General features: G+C 42.0%; 2 protein-coding genes across 4 annotated transcripts in view; both read left to right on the top strand.

Moving 5' to 3' along the window:
- The window catches only part of LOC129190329 (gamma-aminobutyric acid receptor subunit alpha-5-like), a 35,468-nt gene extending 29,840 nt beyond the window's left edge, over window positions 1-5,628 (top strand). Inside the window, exon 10 of the mRNA XM_054792925.1 lies at window positions 1,096-5,628. Coding sequence (XP_054648900.1) covers window positions 1,096-1,395 — 300 coding nt within the window. The 3' untranslated portion in view covers window positions 1,396-5,628. The remainder of the gene's footprint in view (window positions 1-1,095) is intronic.
- A 2,072-nt stretch (window positions 5,629-7,700) lies between these two features.
- The window catches only part of LOC129190337 (gamma-aminobutyric acid receptor subunit gamma-3-like), a 93,832-nt gene continuing 82,719 nt past the window's right edge, over window positions 7,701-18,813 (top strand). For all 3 annotated transcript variants that reach the window (XM_054792955.1, XM_054792938.1, XM_054792947.1), the window contains exons 1-2: window positions 7,701-8,074; window positions 8,315-8,469. In XM_054792955.1, the coding sequence (XP_054648930.1) occupies window positions 8,440-8,469 (30 nt within the window). In that variant the 5' untranslated portion in view covers window positions 7,701-8,074; window positions 8,315-8,439. The remainder of the gene's footprint in view (window positions 8,075-8,314; window positions 8,470-18,813) is intronic.

Here is an 18,813-nt window from a genome sequence, read left to right as displayed (position 1 = left end):
TATGTGCCCTGCAATTGGCTGGCCACCAGTCCAGGGTGTACTCTGCCTCTTGCACAGGGCAGCTGTTGCAACAGATATAGTTTACCACCACCAGTGTGTGACTGGGGAATGAATGAATAATGGGCTCACTTCACTTTGGGTATCTTGAAAAGCGCTATATAAAATAGAATCCATTCATATCTGACACGACACCAGGATGCATCAGCAGCCGTATTTAATGCCAACACTTTATTTTCTGACATGAAAATCATATTTAGTGTACTTTGTGTATTTAGTTAGTCAATGGCTGACACAGCAGCTATAATCTCCAAGTTGGACATAATTAGTGTCGTAATTAAACAACACTGCTGTCTATAATACCACATTTCTCAATTCACACGGGTGCCATATCATTATATATTATATCATTATAGTTGCACGTTACCTACAGACAAATAGACTCCAAGGCAGACGCGTATTACAAATGATTCCCTAATTCCGGTATGCTCAGTATGATTCAGTTTGTGTGCCTCACAAGCTGAATAAAAAAATATATATATACAGTATATATATAAAGTGTCACTTGTATTCGGAATAATATGGTAGTTTGTTACACGCAATCTTGCATGACAACCGAGACAGTGTACAAAAACCGAGGCAAAATTTAGGTGAACTTTTTTTATTTGAAAACCAAATCATATGAAAACTGGGATGTTCAAAAACCGAGGTTGGATTGCACTGGGTTTTGCCAACTAAAAAGCACAAGGCCAAATTACGCACCACAGTCTGAAGTGCACCACGTTAGTTGAGGCGGAGAAACACTGTTAGTGATTTGACTGGTAATGTATGAGTTGTCTCAGATAGACACAAATAAACTGAAAGTGGTCTTTTATTTATTTAATAACAAGGAAGTCTGTTCCGGAATTGTTTCATTTTGCACATGGACTAAATCATATAAGAGATGTACTTGTGGGGACTTTAGATCAGACTCAGCACCCCATGTCTGACCTTGTTTGCTCACCCACTGAGACAATCAGTGTGTTGCAGCTGAGTAAATGGCATCTTTAGATCGTTTCAAAGCAAACCCGTTGCTCACTGTAATCTATCCCGCTGCAGAAACGAGACCCCATGGTGCTGTCGAAAAAGCCCAACAATGTTTGCTCAGCAGCCGTCAACTACACACCAAACCTCACCAAGGACGTCTCCATCGCCACCATCTCCAACACAACATCTGTGCAGCTCCGAGCCTCGGAGACCAAGATGTTGGACCCTAAGAAGACCTACAACAGTGTCAGCAAGATCGATAAAATGGCCCGGATAGTGTTTCCTGTTCTTTTTGGAACCTTCAACCTTGTCTACTGGGCCACATATCTGAACAGGGAACCGGTGATTAAAGGAGTTGTTGCTTCAACCTAGTTCTTTTTGAAACATTTTTTGAAAAACAACAACTTATTTCAAGCACTTTTGAAGGCTGCAATGGAGTACCGTCAGTTTTTTTGTTTTTTTTAATGGCCTAAATGGACTGCTTGGTGGCGTTGTAACCATGAACGGTGCTGTGCTTCTTCTGCATTCATCCTGCTGCAGTTCGCATGACGCACTCCTCAAAGGCAGCTGTGAATATTCCAATCACAGCTTACAGCACAGGAGCACTCTCCATTACTAATACTTGACAAAGGTTTCTCAATCAAGTTGAGATGTTTGCAGCTAGGCATCACATTGTTGCCATGGAGCTAATTGCCTGAGACGCTCTGAGCTTATACTGGAAAAGCTGCCATATTCCAATGCATTTAACAAGGGATTTCTTTTTTTGTGTGGAATCCCTCGGGCCTTAGTGCATTGGTAATTTACCTTTATGTTGCTTTTTTGTTTGTTTTTAAAGTGAACTTTTTTTCCTATAACATTCAAAGCCTTGCACTGCAAGTCCAAAATGCCTCCTTTCTGGGAGGTGACAGAAAACATATGTGGAGGACTGTCACTGGTTTCCTGATTTGGATCATCTCTGCAAATGAAGAGACTCTTTAATGCTCATAAAACTTCTACAAGGCTTCATTTAGGGCATGCCAACAGGAATATTAAATAGAAATGTCTTTGGCCCACTTTCACTGTATGGCTGGACAGTTTGTGGATGATGCGTTCTGTACAAATTTCCCATGTGTGCGGGAAATTAAATTTGAGCCTGGGTAGCTCAAGTTGGAAGTTAAAGCGAATTCACAGATGAGCGACCCCCCACTCGGTTCAGACCGTCGAGATGGTGCTGGGTGTTGGATATAGTGAGTGCAGCATCCCCAGCAGCTGTACGTCTGCAGAATTCTAGGCCTGTAAGAAATAACGGCGGTAACTAATTTATTTCATGAATTATGTTAAAATTTGTAGCGGAGTTGACGCATGCGCATCATGTCAAGACACACTTCTGTGTTATGACGGCACAGTGTAGCATCCCGTCAGAGTCAATCCCAGCACCATATACTGTATTTATCTCTAAGTCGCTAACACCTCTATCCGTTCATCCTGGGAAAAACACTTCCTTGTTCTTGAGGTGCATTCACGCACACTCCGAACATCACAACGTCCTTATTATGAGTGTATGTTTGCTCTAAATAAACAGAAAGACAAAGAAGAACAATAAGTGGATATTCTTATCAGCATTGACGTGTGCTCGGAAATCCTAGAAAATACGCTCAAAACATGTGTATTCAACTCAAATGACACGGTGTCTTTGAACGCAACACTATTTTCTCAAAATAACATGTTTGAAGTGTGATTCGGATGTTCTGCTGCTATTACACGTCGATCTTCAGACGTGTAGTATATTTTAGCTTCATAAAATACAGTAAAAATGGGCGGATTTCAGACAGAGTTGCACGTGTTGATTAATCATGATTAATTAATTTGGGAACTGATTAATCTGCTTAAACATTTTAATCATTTGACAGCCCACCAATCCTTTTTTTTAGTTCTGCTGTCTTATGATTGTTTTCACAATCACATTCACAGTAAATCTGCAAAAATGTAAACAAAAAAAACAAATCTGCAGACGAGTCACCAAAACGAGAGGCAAATCGTGCGGAAACGTGCTCTAAAAACATTTAGAGCATCGCATCATTTTATTCACGGTAAGAGAGAAAGAAAAGGTATTTGTTTTGGGGAATTGAATTGTGTAGATATTCTTCTCATTGTAACCTCTCATTGTTTGAGTTGTTGAATCTTTTTCTCTTAATGTTTACATGAAAACTTTTTTCGGTGCTTGTAAGAATTGGCAAATGTGGCTTTTTAGTCGTTATCTTGTTATCTGATTTGAATCTTTTATTTTGACCGTCAAAGCAGCTCCACAGGAGGCCACAGCACATCATGTGACACAGCCTGCTGCTTTGATCAATTAGCTGTTGGTTTGTCAAAGGCAACTTTCTGGTGATGAAAAGACGATGGCCTGCAGCGACGTGTCAATAAAGTTCTTTTGTGCTGTGCTGCACTTTGCTTTGTGAATCTACCACCGACTTGTAAATGCTCCATTTGCGCCCACGTCAATGGAACGTGCACATTGTAGAAGTTTCCGTCAGTAACATGCTCAGCGGTTGTTCCCACTGAAGCAAAGGTAGCGTAAAAGCAAGTCCGGGGAGTTGCAGCTCGAGATCCTTTCAAGGTCGCCATGGCAGCAAGTCCCCAAGAAGCCACTTGACATCCCTTCCTATTTAGCTTAGAACTCTCCTGATTGCGTGGTTACGACCCGTAGAGCTCAGTACCATTTTTTTGTGCTTTATTAACCAGACAATGTTACTTTTTTTGGAAAGGTAATCCTTTGGGTCGGGTTTGTTAGACTGCAGTGAAAAAGTTACTGAAATTTAAAAGATTCACAAGACAACAATTGTTTCTATGCTAGAATGGTTCATGATTGACTTAGTTTCATAAGTCAGCTTCCCCTTTATCTGTAGTTGTTTGCAGGAAAGTGATGATATTCACTTGGTGAGGTTGGTACCATAAAAATGGCATGCTAAGGATTCATTTTGGACAGTGGATGAAAGAAAATGTGGACCTTATAGTCCTGAATCGAAATGGAATGCTTGGTTTAAACTACAGCTGCACCAATTAATCGATGGATCGATGATTAATCATGATTCACCTCTCAAATGTAAATATATTTTAATTTCCTCAGTCATCCATGAAAGCAGTCCTATTATCTTTGTGTTTTAGGCAAGACAAGATACCGTAATCACACACATCAGCTTTGACTTTGGAAAACTGTGATCAAAGTTTTTACCTCTTTTCTGATACGTTGCCGACCAAACCACTAATTTGTTACAATAGAACCATATTGATTTGGTCCGTCCTAACCGATTACTCGATTAATCGAAACAAAAAAGCTTCAGATTAACTGACTAGGTAAATAAGTGTTAGTTGTAGCCCTAGTTTAAACTGAGCTCAAACTCATGATGTGTTTAAATCATTTTTTCACGTGTAGTGTTGCTGGCTATTTGCCAGTTAAGGACAATTCTACAGACCTACCCTAACCATCATGTCACACGTGCATGTAAACTCCTTTAAACCAGCAAATGTGCCGTAATTTTTGGTGTATAAGCCGCACCGACTAAATTTAGAGGGAAAACCAAATTTGTACATATACGGTATATGCCACACCAGTGTATTATATGACAGGAGCCAATCATGACCTATGAAAAAACGCACGACAAGTTTGTCAACCCATTGGAAATTGCAGGAGGTCATTACTCAATGTAACCGTCTGACTCAAAATGTCATCTAAGAAAGAACACTAAACTCATCACACAGAAACTTAACAATAAAAAGGTATACCTGATAAATATACAAACATCTACCAATATGAGTTAAAATGAAAAAAGAAACATTTTAAAGGTTTCCCATAATGTATTTTGTTTGAGCAAAGAATTTAATTGGAGAACAAGCTGCATAGACAATGGCTGCTGGTGATGCGATACTGTGTCTGTCCACCAGAGGGAGCCACAGGAGCCCAGAAGGAGGCCGACTGCATTGCAGCGCCCCAATGAATGTGTTGCTCAGACGGAATGCATTATGGGAAGACTTTAAAAGCGTTGTTTTTTCCATTTTAAACGGGTACTGGTACATGTTTGTATATTTTTTAGGTATACCTTTTGAGCGTTAAGTTGCTGTGTGATGAATTTAGTGTTCTTGGTAAGATGACACCGTGAGTCAGACAGTTATATTGTTATACTGTTATATATATTGACCTCCTGCATTTTGCAGTGGATTGGCAAGCTTGCTGTGAGTGCACTGAGAGCTCGGAATTGGCTCCTGCCAAACAAAGAGCTGCCGTTTAATCGCTGACTCGTGAGCGGCACAGTATTTAAACTATTAGTAGTAGTTCTGAAGTAAAGGAGAGGTCAGGAGAATAGAATTTGGCCATAAATTAGCCGCAGGGTGCAAAGTTTAAGGAAAAAATAGCGGCTAATACCCTGAATTTACGGTAATTTGTTTTATAAACATGGAATTTACACTCTTGCTTAAAATATGCAGCAAAGCATATTGTACTGGGGTTTTTCATGTACTGTGTTTGTTTTATGAATTTAAATTGATGAATTAAAAATGGTGGAGATATCAAATGGGCAGTCTCATGTATGTTAGCACTGATTTATTTGAATTACAGGTTTTATGTATATATGTAGGTAAAGCATGATAAATATGATAAAATTATTGTTCCTTTTGTATCGCTGTCTTATTATTCATCAGTATTTTCTTTATTTTGAAATAACAGTACAGTGGTACTTTGGTTTTTGTTTTTAAAGGTTATTAAGGGATTCTGTTCATAATTTTCATTGACAGAATTTGAGGGAGTCCTGTTCGGGGGCCTTAGGATCTCGTCTCTGCTATTTGCAGACGATGTGGTCCTGATGGCGTCATCGGGCTGTGACCTTCAGTGTTTACTGGGGTGGTTTGCAGCCCCAGTGTGAAGCTTCTGGGTCGAGACGCAGCACCTCCAAATCCGAGGCCATGGTTCTCAGTCGGCTTAGGGTGGATTGCACTTTCCGGGTTGGGAGTGAGGTCCTGCCCCAGATGGAGGGGTTCAAGTATCGTGGGGTCTTGTTCACGAGGTTGGAGCGTGAGGTCGACAGGCGGATCGGCGCAACGTCTGCAGTAATGCGGTCGCTGTACCGGACCATCGTGGTGAAGAGAGAGCTGAGCCAGAAGGAAAAGCTCTCAATTTACCAGTCGATCTCCGTTCCCACCCTCACCTGTGGCCATGAGCTTTGGGTCGTGACCGAAAGAACGAGATCGTGGATACAAGCGGCTGAAATGAGTTTCCTCCGTAGGGTGGCTGGACTCACCCTAAGAGATATGGTGAGGAGATCAGTCATCCGGGAGGAGCCGCTCCTCCTTCACATCGAAAGGAGCCAGTGAGGTGGCTCGGGCATCTAGTCGGATGCCTCCTGGACGCCTCCCTGGTGAGGTGTTCCGGGCATGCCCAGCCAGGAGAAAGCTCTTGGCAGACCTAGGACACGCTGGAGGGATTATGTCTCACAGCTGGCCTCGGAGCGCCTTGGTGTCCTCCTGGTGGAACTGGAAGAGGTGGCCGAAGCCAAGGAAGTCTGGTTTTCCCTACCGAGACCGCAGCCCCCGCGACCCGGACCCGCATAAGCGGAAGAAAATAGATGGATGGATGGATAATTATCATGTGATACATTGCAGATGGGCTCATAAACACACACTCATTTACCATCAGTACTGCAAGTTATGTATAACCACCATTTTGACACTCTTCCTCACTCTTACACAGAACATCAGCAGCTTGTACGGCAACATGTGACGACAAACGCATACCCGTCAACATCTGCATTTCCAAATATGGGACATTTTACCGGGAAATAGGAGAAAACGAGGGCTCTTCTTTTACACCTGAAAAGGAAAAACAGAGAAAACTAATTTGCCACTCATATATTCCTGTATTCTCTCTACATAAACACACAAAATATATAATCAGTGGTATCTATCAATGAAGACAACATTGTCCAACACTATTACTGTAGGTCCCACACAGGCAAACAGAAGCCCCTGCCAATTATTGATTTATTTTCTTACTACAGTTGAAGGACCTTAACAACACAAAGGCTCATCGTTTTTGTTTTTTTTTAAATAGGGCATCCTGACAAAGTTAAAAAAAAAAAAGCCTTGGATCAATAGACCAATTTAAATGGTCTGCATTTGAAGCCTAAAAATGGGCTGCTGCCGACGGGAGAATGTCTTAATTCGCACGAGCATTTCGGGAGGGGGGGAAAAGATTTTTCTCAAGCTTTTTAAAGGTTTGGTGGATTTGGTTATTAATTCATAGGTCGATAAGGTTACTTAAGCAATTTGATTTAAGGGATTGTAGTGAGTAGCATGTTTGTCCTCTAGGGGGCAGTGAAGCCTCTTAACTAGCTGCATGTCTGTGCAGACAGTTGTGCACACGCAATGTTTTAAGTGTTAAGGAGGAAAAACCCCGAAATGACTTGCAATGATGCAATCCTCATCATCACGTTGGAACCACGGTGTGACCGATGTGCACTTTAATATGTGCTACCATTTTACCTCCATACATTAGTGACACATACCGAAAATAAACATTCCAAACAGGAAAAAAAAACACACACACACATCTTCTTTTGTGTGTTCTTCCTAATCCACGTTGTGCACGTGTGCGTGCGGAGTATGAGTCACGCAAGACGCTCGTCCCCTTACAGACACGGGGAGGAGGTCGCAGCTGGACGGAGTCCATCTGAATCCCCACCTGATTGATCATCGATCGACTGTCTGAGGAGAACACACGAGCCCCCCCACACTCCCTTTCCCACACACGCACACGCCCGCCCGCCGCAGGAGGAGAAGACCTCCTGGACCCAACTGTGGTCGGGCGCTAATGACGCGCGGGGGAAAGTGCGTGGGCGGATGAGGAAGTTGATGGCCACACACCCATTCCAGTGACTTTTTTTCTAGCAGCAGTGGAGCATCGTCGGGATCTCCATCTACTAGGAAACCAAAAGAAAAAAAACTGGATTTTTCCTGGTGTGGTGAAAATGTCAGTCAAGTTGGGAGTCATCTTCTTGTTACTTCTGCTCGTCTCCGGTGCTCGGTGAGTCGGATTGTTATTTAACACCTCGGCGCACCTTTTTGGTTAAAAGTTGATTCGTGCTCATTGGAATTGACGCGTGCATTTCTTTCCTCAGCCCACAAAAAAAAAACAACAACAAAAAAAAACAAAAACAACGACAGAGGCTGTGCACAAACGGGCTTTGTGTTATGTAGAAGGTCCAGTGAGCAGCGTGCATCAATTTACATGACAATTGTGTTCACTGTCGGTGTTGTGTTCCAGTCCAAACCAGATGCCGTACGGTGACGACGATGAAGAGCTCCATGATGCCACTGTCAATCAAATGCTGGTGCCCAGGTCGCATCAAGAGGATGCCACACTGATTCTCAACAATCTACTCAAGGATTATGACAGGACTCTTCGGCCAGATATCGGGGGTAAGATACGATGCATTCAATGTTACAATGTCGTGATGGTGCAAAATGGTCATTTCTCAAGGTTGCTATCATGTGTATGTTAGTTCAGTTTGCTACATAGTCTTAGGCATTTCCATTGTCAAAAGTCAGCGTAGTGAAATTGCGGCTCTGTACCATAAGGCTTGTTGGTACTTAACGTTTGACCAATCCTAAAAGCAGTGGCAGAGCCAGGATTTTTTCATTGGGATGGCCAAGGTGAGACCATTACTCACATAGGGGTGGCAATAAGTTGATACCTGAATTGTCTAGATGGCCAGTGGGGTGGCCGTAGCTCTGCCACAGCTTTTGGACTGTCTATTAGAGCAATGAATAGCTGAGCAGTGTGCCAGGACATGTTTTCAATGCATAGTTTCTGGGTTCTGCTCCCCATCATGGTGGCCAAACCGGCGCAGGGCATAATATGGAAGCGGATGCCGACCGGCACTCCCGTTTTAACTCTAGAATCCTTGGATTATTTGCCCACTCATGCTGCTACTGAGAGCTTCCAATATTAACAGATTTATGTGCTGAATCACGCTTCAGAATTTAAGTCAAAGTCAACATAGTGAGAGAACTTGACCGGAACCGACCAAAGTAATCGTGGAAAACTTGCAGTTCGAGCAAGACCCAGGTTTATTGACAGCTCCTCCACACGGGAAGTTGTGTGCTGCAGTGAAATGCTCCAAGCGGAAACTGAGGTTAGGCACCGCAGAGCTGTGTTTGCCACCCCTGGCCACCCCGTAGCTCCGCCTCTGCCTAAAGACTGAGGACCAGTGATGTGTGGAGTTTGCGGGTTCTCCCTCTGCTTGTCTGGGTTTTCTGGTTTCCTACCACATTCCAAAAAGATGTATGATTGGTTAACTGGAGACTCTAAATCAGGGGTGCACACACATTTTGAGCCTGTGAGCTACTTTTAAAATGACCAAATCCTAAAGATCTATAGTACTTCCTACTATAAACAAAGAGAATATAAATAAATGTATAAATATGAGTATTGTTGTACATTGTACATGTATCACAAGTGGACACACTTTTCCCAGCTTGCAAGTTACAAGTCAAAATGATCTACCTCTTACTGTAAAACAGTGGTTCTCAATTATTTTCTGACATCCCCCCACTGGGGGACAAAAATGTTTTTGCACACCCTCAATTTGAAGTACTATTGAGAGAAGGCAATCTATTTATTTATCTGTACTTCACAGACTGAACTCGAAACTCCATCCATCCATTTTCTACGCCGCTTATCCTCACTAGGGTCGCGGGTATGCCGGAGCCTATCCCAGCTGACTCCGGCGAGAGGCGGGGTACACCCTGGAGTGGTCGCCAGCCAATTGCAGGGCACATATAGACAAACAACCATTCACTCTCACATTCATACCTATGGACAATTTAGATGCATGTTTTTGGAATGTGGGAGGAAACCGGAGTACCCGGAGAAAACCCACGCATGCACGGGGAGAACATGCAAACTCCACACAGAAATGCCTAAGGGAGAATCGAACCCAGGTCTTCCCGATCTCCAGATCGTGACTGTGTGGCCAACATGCTAACTACTAGACAAACAATTAATTAACACATAATTCCTCAATAGTTCTGTACATAACCTCAGTTGTATGCCAGTCGAAATAGCTGCATAGTGTTCATTATACACACAGCTCGTGTATCATATCCAGTGAGCATTTGCTATCAAACATCACGGATATAAAAGAAATGAAAATGATGATGCAAAAGATAATGCAGCCAAAGTCAAGGCAGCATATTGAAAAGGTTTCAGCAATGGTCACATTTTCCAGTTAATCATGAAATAATTTCACAAAAGAAAGTGTAGAAAACACACTTTTAGTAGTAGAGTTCATGATGCCACGCAGGGCCATCAAACAATTGACGTTTTCACTGCATAACTAGCCGCTGCAAGTGAACGGACAACTTTTGTTCTAGCTATAGATATAGGGCTCAGATATAGGCCTCATAACACACCATTTCTCAACGGTGTCGCGTTATTAATACATTGCACGAAACGTCCCTGTTAGCAGCCTGTTAGCATGGAAACCAGAACGGAAAAAATCATCGTCCCTTAACCCATCTACGACGTCATCACCCGTTGACGCTGTAATTCTTTGCTAACTAGCACAGTTATGCCACAAGTCTCTGCTTTTTTTGATTTATCACGGCTGGAATAAAACCAATAATGGAGCCAAAGGAAGTTGCAAGTGCCAGCACCTTGGTAAAGAAGGTGAGAAACACTATTGAATTCAAGAAATAACTCGCAGCAAAACACAAACGTGGTGTCCGTGTGTCTTGCTTGCCATCTTTGTCAAACATTATGATAAAAGTGATGTTAAACGTTGATTTATCCCTTGGGTTCATAATTTTTTTATGTAAATGGATGCAGACCGTTTGTTTCATACACGGACTTTGTCTATTTTTAAATCAATATTATCTTACAAGCAAAAAAGTATGGGCCATAGGGTAAAAAAGCATCGATTCTGGACTAATAGAACAAACCCATGCTACAGGTCTATGGCATAGTGGGCAAAACTGGACACCCTTTGGTCCACAGAAAATCATTTTGTGCAGCTATGAGAATTGAATTGGGAAAACACAAAATGTGACATTTGAAATAATAGCGTGACACAGAGAAAGGATTCCCATACATTAGTGTTTCTTGTGATATAGCTTACTGTCACTTTCCTCTTCTTTGTTGGATTTATTGCCATGTGAGACTGCTGTGATGCCACATGATTTACGTAGCTGACAGAACAGTCTACTCTCACTTCGTCAGATAAGATTTGTGCTTGAAAACCTGCACAGTTGCAAAATGGTGGTTCTAGTACCTTTCCGGCACCTGACTTCAATCTGTGAATTTTGCATCTGGTGTCCACGCTGGTGTCAACATTTTCTTTGATTGCACCCACATTCATTCTGGTGCAATCAATTTGCCAGCTTCTTGTAGAAGAATGTTCATCTTTACAGAGGCGGTCTGGATGGTCGCTAATCATGAAAATCCTTCCCCAGTGTCTTCTCTGAAGCGCAAAGGCATGATTGTGAGGGGTGACAACTGTGAAGTCAGTCTCCTGGGTTAGGTGTGGGGGCGGTGTGTTGTGCACGTGACACAGATGCTTAAAACAGCACACCTCTGTTTCTCAGTAATACCACTGTGCTGTGTTATACGCTGATTGTTGACATTTGTGACTAAAGCAGGCGCACGATGCTGTGCATGTGGAGCCCAGAAGAAGAATTTGAACACTGAAAAATAATGTATATGGCAGGTGCTCAGTGAGAACCCATGGTTCACATCCTTGGCTACTTGAAAAGTGATTTATGTGATGTACAAAGTGTGTCACAAAAGATGTACTGTAATTTCCGATATACTGTAACTTTGAACCCTGCGATTTATACAGCGGTGCGGCTAATTTATGGCTAAATTCTAATCTTGTGACATCTCTTTTATTTCAGAACTACTTCTAATTGTTTAAATACTGTGCTGCTCGCAAGTCAGTGAGTAAACGGTACATCTTTCTTCAATCACGAGCTATCAGTGCACTCACAACAAGCTTGTCAACCCACTCGAAATCACAGGATGTCATTATGTATAACAGTATAACAATATTATAGTCTGATTCACGGTGTCATCTTACCAAGAACACTAAACTCATCACACAGCAACTTAACAGTCAAAACCTAATAAATAAACAAACATGTACTAATACGAAAATGAAAACAACTTAAAAGTTTTCCCATAATGCATCGCATCTGGGCAACGCATTCATTGGGGCGCTGCAATGACTTCAGCCTCCCTCTGGGCTTCTGTGGCTCCCTCTGGTGGACAGAGGCAGCATTGCAACACCATCTATCCATTTTCGATGCTGCTTGTCCTCCAATTAAATGTTTTGCTCAGACGCAATGCATTATAGGAAAACTTTAAAATATTTTTTCATTTTAAACTCATATAGGTACTTGTTTGTATATTTACAAGTTATACCTTTTGGGTGTTAAATTGCTGTGTGATGAGTTCAGTGTTCTTTGTAAGGTGACACTGTGAGTCAGACTGTTATGAGTAATGACCCCCTGCGATTTCCAATGGGTTGACAAGCTTGTCGTTTTTTCATAGCTCATGATTGGCTGTGTCAAATAAAGAGCTGCCTGCTCCTCACGGACTTGTACGGCCCACAATATCCCATTTTATGACGTGGACATGTGCAGCTTACAGTCCGGTGCAGCTTGTACACCACAATTTACGGTATTTCAGATCCAAACTTAAAGTTTCCCCCCTCAAAGTAGTCTTCCTGGAGTCAAAGGCACTTAGGGTTCTTACAGGGTCCTCCATAGCTCCGTCATCAGGGCTATCTTGAAAATCTTAAAATATCTTTAAAACGGTTACCCATGATGACCCTGTTGAGCTGAGGACGGAGAAGGAACTGTCCGATGTTCCGGATGTTGTGCGCAGGTGCGTTCTCATAACAAAGCAGCCACGAGTTGTCCGGCTACAATTGTCGCCTCTGAACTAAACAAACGGCGCAGCATCTCTTTGTGCATGTGCTGGTTGATCGTCTGGCCCTGTGGCAAGAACTCGTACTGGACGATGCCCTCACATCAAACAGTGCGATCAACATCAACAGTCATGAAACTTTTCTGACACACCTTGTATGTTGCTATTTAATCAACACTTGAGATAGTAAGAGCCTCCCATTGGAGCTGGTAGTGACACTGTACTTTTTGTATTGACCCAGCAGAATCTCTTTATTTCTATTTGGGCCAGCAGCTCTTTTCCCACCTTCCCAGCTCCGAATAATAGTTAGGCAGATATGTGGACATCAGTGGGGAATCGCTCAACTCCACATTGTGGGGTAAACACGTTGGTGTTTTTTGATGATGTTTTGTTGCTGCATCCCGGTGGGACTCTGCTTTTCACCCAAATCTTGACACACATCTACATTTGTGCATGCTGATGAAGACCTTGGGTTTGCAGGCGAGACACTCAGGAAAAGGACTAAAAATAATTAGAAAACTGTGGCAGACGACTGTGTGTAGTTGCTGCAAAGCCGACACTGATTAGCAGTGAGGGAAATGAAATTGGGTTAAAAACTAACATCATTAGACCACAGACTAAAACATCTAACTTGGACCTGGTTTCTCGATACAGTGGAACCTCGGTTTTCTTCATTAATCCATTCCAAAAGGTCAGACAAAAACGGAAACATGCGAAAGCCAAATACATTGTTTTAGATAAGAAATAATGCTAAAAACATCATCATTTAAAAACACTTGTTTTATTAATTAAAAATTGTTGTTGATGAAGAATGATGAGTGGAAGAGCCACGCGAGCACTGTTTCATTCTAGTCCATTACCAACTTAACTTTAAAGCGTTAACGCTCTTTACTCGCTCTATTTATTGTAAACTTCAGCAGCAGGTACAATCATCATTACATTCACTGGCCTGGCTCACTATCTGTTAAGTGTCTCCGTTAAACTAATCCCCCTGCAACCTGTTTAACCACAGAACCTTGACATTACAATCCTGTTGTAACACAAGCTACCTTTGTACTCAAAGCTCTTTCTTGGACATGTTTCTCACCCTTCTCTATCAAAGTTTTGACACTTGCAACTTTTTTTTCTGTCGTCCCAAATAAAACAATGCTCAGATTCTGCGAACACTCAGAAATGCTCCGTACGTCCGAACGCCTCATCGGCGCATGGCGCAGTTCTTGAAAGGAGGAAGGAAGGGCACATTGTCCTGTGCACATTCTATGAACAAATAAACCACCCAGATATATTAAAAATTGGTTAAAAGATTCCTTGGCTAGAATCTGTCTATAGTGTCCCAGCTCTCAAAGAACCACTATCCATACTTCTCAGAGACTCGTCACCAATGCGTGGATGCTTTGTTTGGGCACTCGACTCGTTTGTTAGGCGCACAGTTTGGCCGTACGATAACTGGGACAGTGTACGGATGTGACAATAGAGTATGTTTGTGGGAATTCTTGCCCATGGTAACTGGCAGTCTTTGTTCTAGTTAATTTCAAAGGTTTTTGACGGGGCCTAGGTCACAGCTGTCACGTTCTTTCACACCAAACTCATCCACGCAAACCTTTATGGACCTTGCCATGTGGGACTGGCACACAGAAAATTGTGGAACAGAAAATGAGCTTGTACGAGCTGTTGCCAGATCCAAGTTGGAAACACACAATTGCTTGACATGCCTTGGTAATGAAAAATTCAGATTCAGGGGTAACCAAGGGATTTGTGTGTTTCAATACTTTTAGTACAAGAAACGCTGTGGATCAGGTATCATTTAAAATCAATCAAATTTTGCTCAGCCATAAAGAAATGCATGTCTACTAGACTGTAATCATGTAGCTTTGTATCTGACCCGAGACCGCAAGGCTTTAACTCCATCATTTTTTTACCCTTATCCTTAAAATACTCCCTAAATGTTTGACTAAAAATGACCTCTGCCACGTTGTGATATTATTCTAAACCAGTAAAATTATTGCTTTGGTATAGTTGAGTCTCTCAGACGACCGAGTCTCTCAAACATTTGTCAGGTTTAATGTATCCACCTGAAGATGGGAAAAGCACACTGAGATTGTCGCTCAGTCCGCGCTGTGACACGATCTAAAACCTGCAGACAACTGCAAAGGCTCCTGAGAGGTGTCACCTGGGTTCACCCTGCCAGCCCACCGTGCAGGAGACCGTGTATCTCCCTCCTGCTCTACCTGAATAACGAGGGATGAATGTTAAATGAGATCCAGTTGACAAGCCTCGGTGTTCCCCATGAATTGTTAATGCTGAGGAGAGATCGTATATGAGGCACAGGTCCAGCGACACATCTAGGACATTTAATCTAAGTCATTGATTTTGGAAAAAAAAAAAAACAAAAACACACAACTCTGTTTTGATGAAACTCAAACAACGAGTTCTCGTTTGCATAGAGAAGCAACTGACATTGTCATAAAGGTCAAGTTATGCCCTTTCATTTGAGATGTTTTCGTTGCGATCCAGCTTATTAGCAACCTTTTCTGTACCCTACTCTTTCGGAGTTATTTTAAAGCACATAGGACCCTCTGTGGCTTACAGATTTTATCTCACGTTTCATTTAGTTTCACCTTCCCGCCAGACCTGTCGAGTTTGTCAGCCTTTATTGTTCTAGCCTTCCCACGCTATACCCACTATTTTTTAAAACACTGGTGCTTTAGCTCAGTTCAGCAAAATCTCCTTTTATTTTGGATTTATTTTGTGTTTTAAAGTCATAAAACAGGGCTGCTTAGCTCCACGGTGGCGCAGCAAAACAATAGTGGACACCTGAGGTAGGTTATTAGCTCTGAGTGAAGACAACCTCAAGCCTGATCGTCATATGAAGCCTCACCTCAGCCCTAATAAAGTCATAAACGTGCAAGAAACGTGGGCTTTTTTTTAAAGTGGTACATGTATGCTGTACATTTTACCAATATTTCTTCATTATTATGAAGGTGAATGTCATAAAGTCGTTTTCTTCAGAGTCACAACTGAACAGTCACACTTTCAGTCTCTCGCACTCTCTCTTTTGTTGTTGCTCTCTGAGTCACTTTTGTCTCGAGACAAGTTAGCCATTTAGCTTGATTAATCCTCTTCATCGCGCAGTTGTCCAGTCTTTCAAAACCCGTTGGTGATAGTGGACAACCGGCAGTCCGAGCAGTCCAAACAGAAGCTGCACTTTATCATACCTACTTTAAGATGTGTCAGATCCAAACACGATCGCTTCATAAGACTTCAAAACGTGATATCAGTGTCCGCTTCACTCGTCCGCGTCACTACTTCCTGAAGCTGCACTCGAAGCATCATGGAAACTAGTTTTTAGCCATAAATGAGCCGCATCACCGGACAAGCCGCAGGGTTCGTAGTGTGAGAAAAAAACAGTATAGGTTTATGATTGTAAAATTGTGTAACATTAGGACTTTGTTCTTGTAATATGCCAACTTTATTATTGCAGTTTTCCTTCCAGTACGGCGGTAATACTCCTGTATACTCCCTATACGTTGTTGGTTAGCAAAAAAAAAAAAAAGCTTTTGACTTTGGGATTTAAACAAACAGGAAAAATGATTTGCATAAATGTATTGTTATTATTAAGGTATTTGTAAAGCCCTACATAAACTGCAGTTAAGGAGGCGAATGATGCTGCCTAGCCTTTAAGAATGATTTCTGATATCCTTACAAATTGAGATTTACAAGTGGACAAAAGAGGCGACAGCTCCGTCTTACCACAGGTGCCTTTCTCTCCACACTTTCCCTCCTTTGCTGTGGTCAAAGTCGCTAAGCCTTCTATCTCTATTGAGCAGCCCTGCATGTGCAAAACTGCAGCTATCCAGCACCGTGGGTCGAAAGGAAGAGGAAATGACCGAGCTTTTGTGGTTGACCAGACGGCAAACAAAAGTACTCTGTAAAACCTTCTAAGTCCAACTCAGAGGTCATGTCAGATCCAGTCACTCTCAAGTGGATGTTGGTGCATCCGTCTTATCTCTTACGGAATCCCTTCTAAATTCCACATTATACCGCAGCACTACTTTACACCCTTTGTATGGATAAAAGAAGACCTTCCAATACCTAATTTTAGTCATTCTGTTTCTCTGGATGACATTAAAAACAGGTATTTTCCTGGCACTGTCAGTCCATTATAATGCCCTTGTTGTAGTAGAAATACCCAGAGGGATCTCTACGATTTGTACCTAAAGGCTACTCAGCTTCCCATCAAATGTATTCAACCCTTTTTACGCCGATACAGTAAGTCTCAATTTGAGTTAAGGACCCATTACAATGTCACTTGCCAAAGAAACCTAATCAGTCATATTGTTGTGGGAAAAATGGAAGAATGGCCATGATTTTGTAAAGGAAATTAGAGGTCAGTTTTTAGCATAGCATACCCAAGGACAAGAAGCAGACTTGTCTAAAGACATTTACATACATATACAGTACATACAGTAAATGTTTATACTGTATATGTATACATACATATACATACAGTGGTGTGAAAAATTGTTTGCCCGCTTCCTGATTTATTTATGTTTTTGCATGTTTGTCACACTTCAATGTTTCAGATCATCAAACTAATTTAAATATTAGTCAATAACAACACAACTGAACACAAAATGAAAAATCCAAACCTACATGTCCCTGTGTGAAAAAGTGATTGCCCCCTAAACCTAATAACTGGTTGGGCCACCCTTAGCAGCAACAACTACAATCATGTGTTTGCAATAACGTGCAATGAGTCTCTTACAGCGCTGTGGAGGAATTTTGGCCCACTCATCTTTGCAGAATTGTTGTCATTCAGCCACATTGGAGGGTTTTCCAGCATGAAGCACCTTTTTTAAGGTCATGTCAATGCATCTCAATAGGATTCAGGTCAGGACTTTGACTAGGCCACTCCAAAGTCTTCATTTTGTTTTTCTTCAGCCATTCAGAGGTGGACTTGCTGGTGTGTTTTGGATCATTGTCCTGCTGCAGAACCCAAGTTGGTTTCAGCTTGAGGTCACAAACAGATGGCCGGGCATTCTCCTACAGGATCTTTTTGGTAGACAGCAGAATTCATGGTTCCATTTATCACAGCAAATCCTGCAGGTCCTGAAGCAGCAAAACAGCCCCAGACCATCACACTACCACCACCATATTTTACTGTCGGTATGATGTTCTTTTTCTGCAAAGTGGTTTTACTTTTATGCCAGATGTAATGGGACACACCTTCCAAAAACTTATTCTTTTGTCTCGTCAGAACACAGAGTATTTTCCCAAAGGTCTTGGGGATCATCAAGATGTTCAGACAAGCCTTGATGTTCTTTATGTTCAGCAGTGGTTTTTGTCTTGGAACTCTGTCATGTAGGCCATTTTTGTCCAGTGTCTTTCTTATGGTGGAGTCATAAACACTGACCTTAACTGAGGCAAGTGAGGCCTGCAGTTCTTTGGATGTTGTTGTGGGATCTTTTGTGACCTCTTGGATGAGTCGTCGCTGTGCTCTTGGGGTCATTTTGATTGTCCGACCACTCCTGGGAAGGTTAACCACTGTTCCATGTTTTCTGTATTTGTGGATAATGGCTCTCACTGTGGTTTGCTGTCCCAAAGCTGAGTCCCAAAGCTTTAGAAATGGATTTATAACCTTTTCCAGACTGATAGATCTCAATTATTTTCTTCTGTGGGGTGGGGAGGGCAATCATTTTTTCACATAAGGCCATGTGGGGTTGGATTTTTTTTCTTCTTTAATAATAAAAAGTTTCATCTAAAAACTCCATTTTGTGTTGAGTTGTGTTGTCACTGACTAATATTTAAATTTGTTTGATGATCTGAAACATTTAAGT

Source organism: Dunckerocampus dactyliophorus, chromosome 1 (genome assembly GCF_027744805.1).
Source record: "Dunckerocampus dactyliophorus isolate RoL2022-P2 chromosome 1, RoL_Ddac_1.1, whole genome shotgun sequence".
Taxonomy (NCBI): domain Eukaryota; kingdom Metazoa; phylum Chordata; class Actinopteri; order Syngnathiformes; family Syngnathidae; genus Dunckerocampus; species Dunckerocampus dactyliophorus.
The sequence above is the reverse complement of the archived record's forward strand: the minus strand, read 5'-3'. Positions and strand labels throughout refer to the sequence as shown.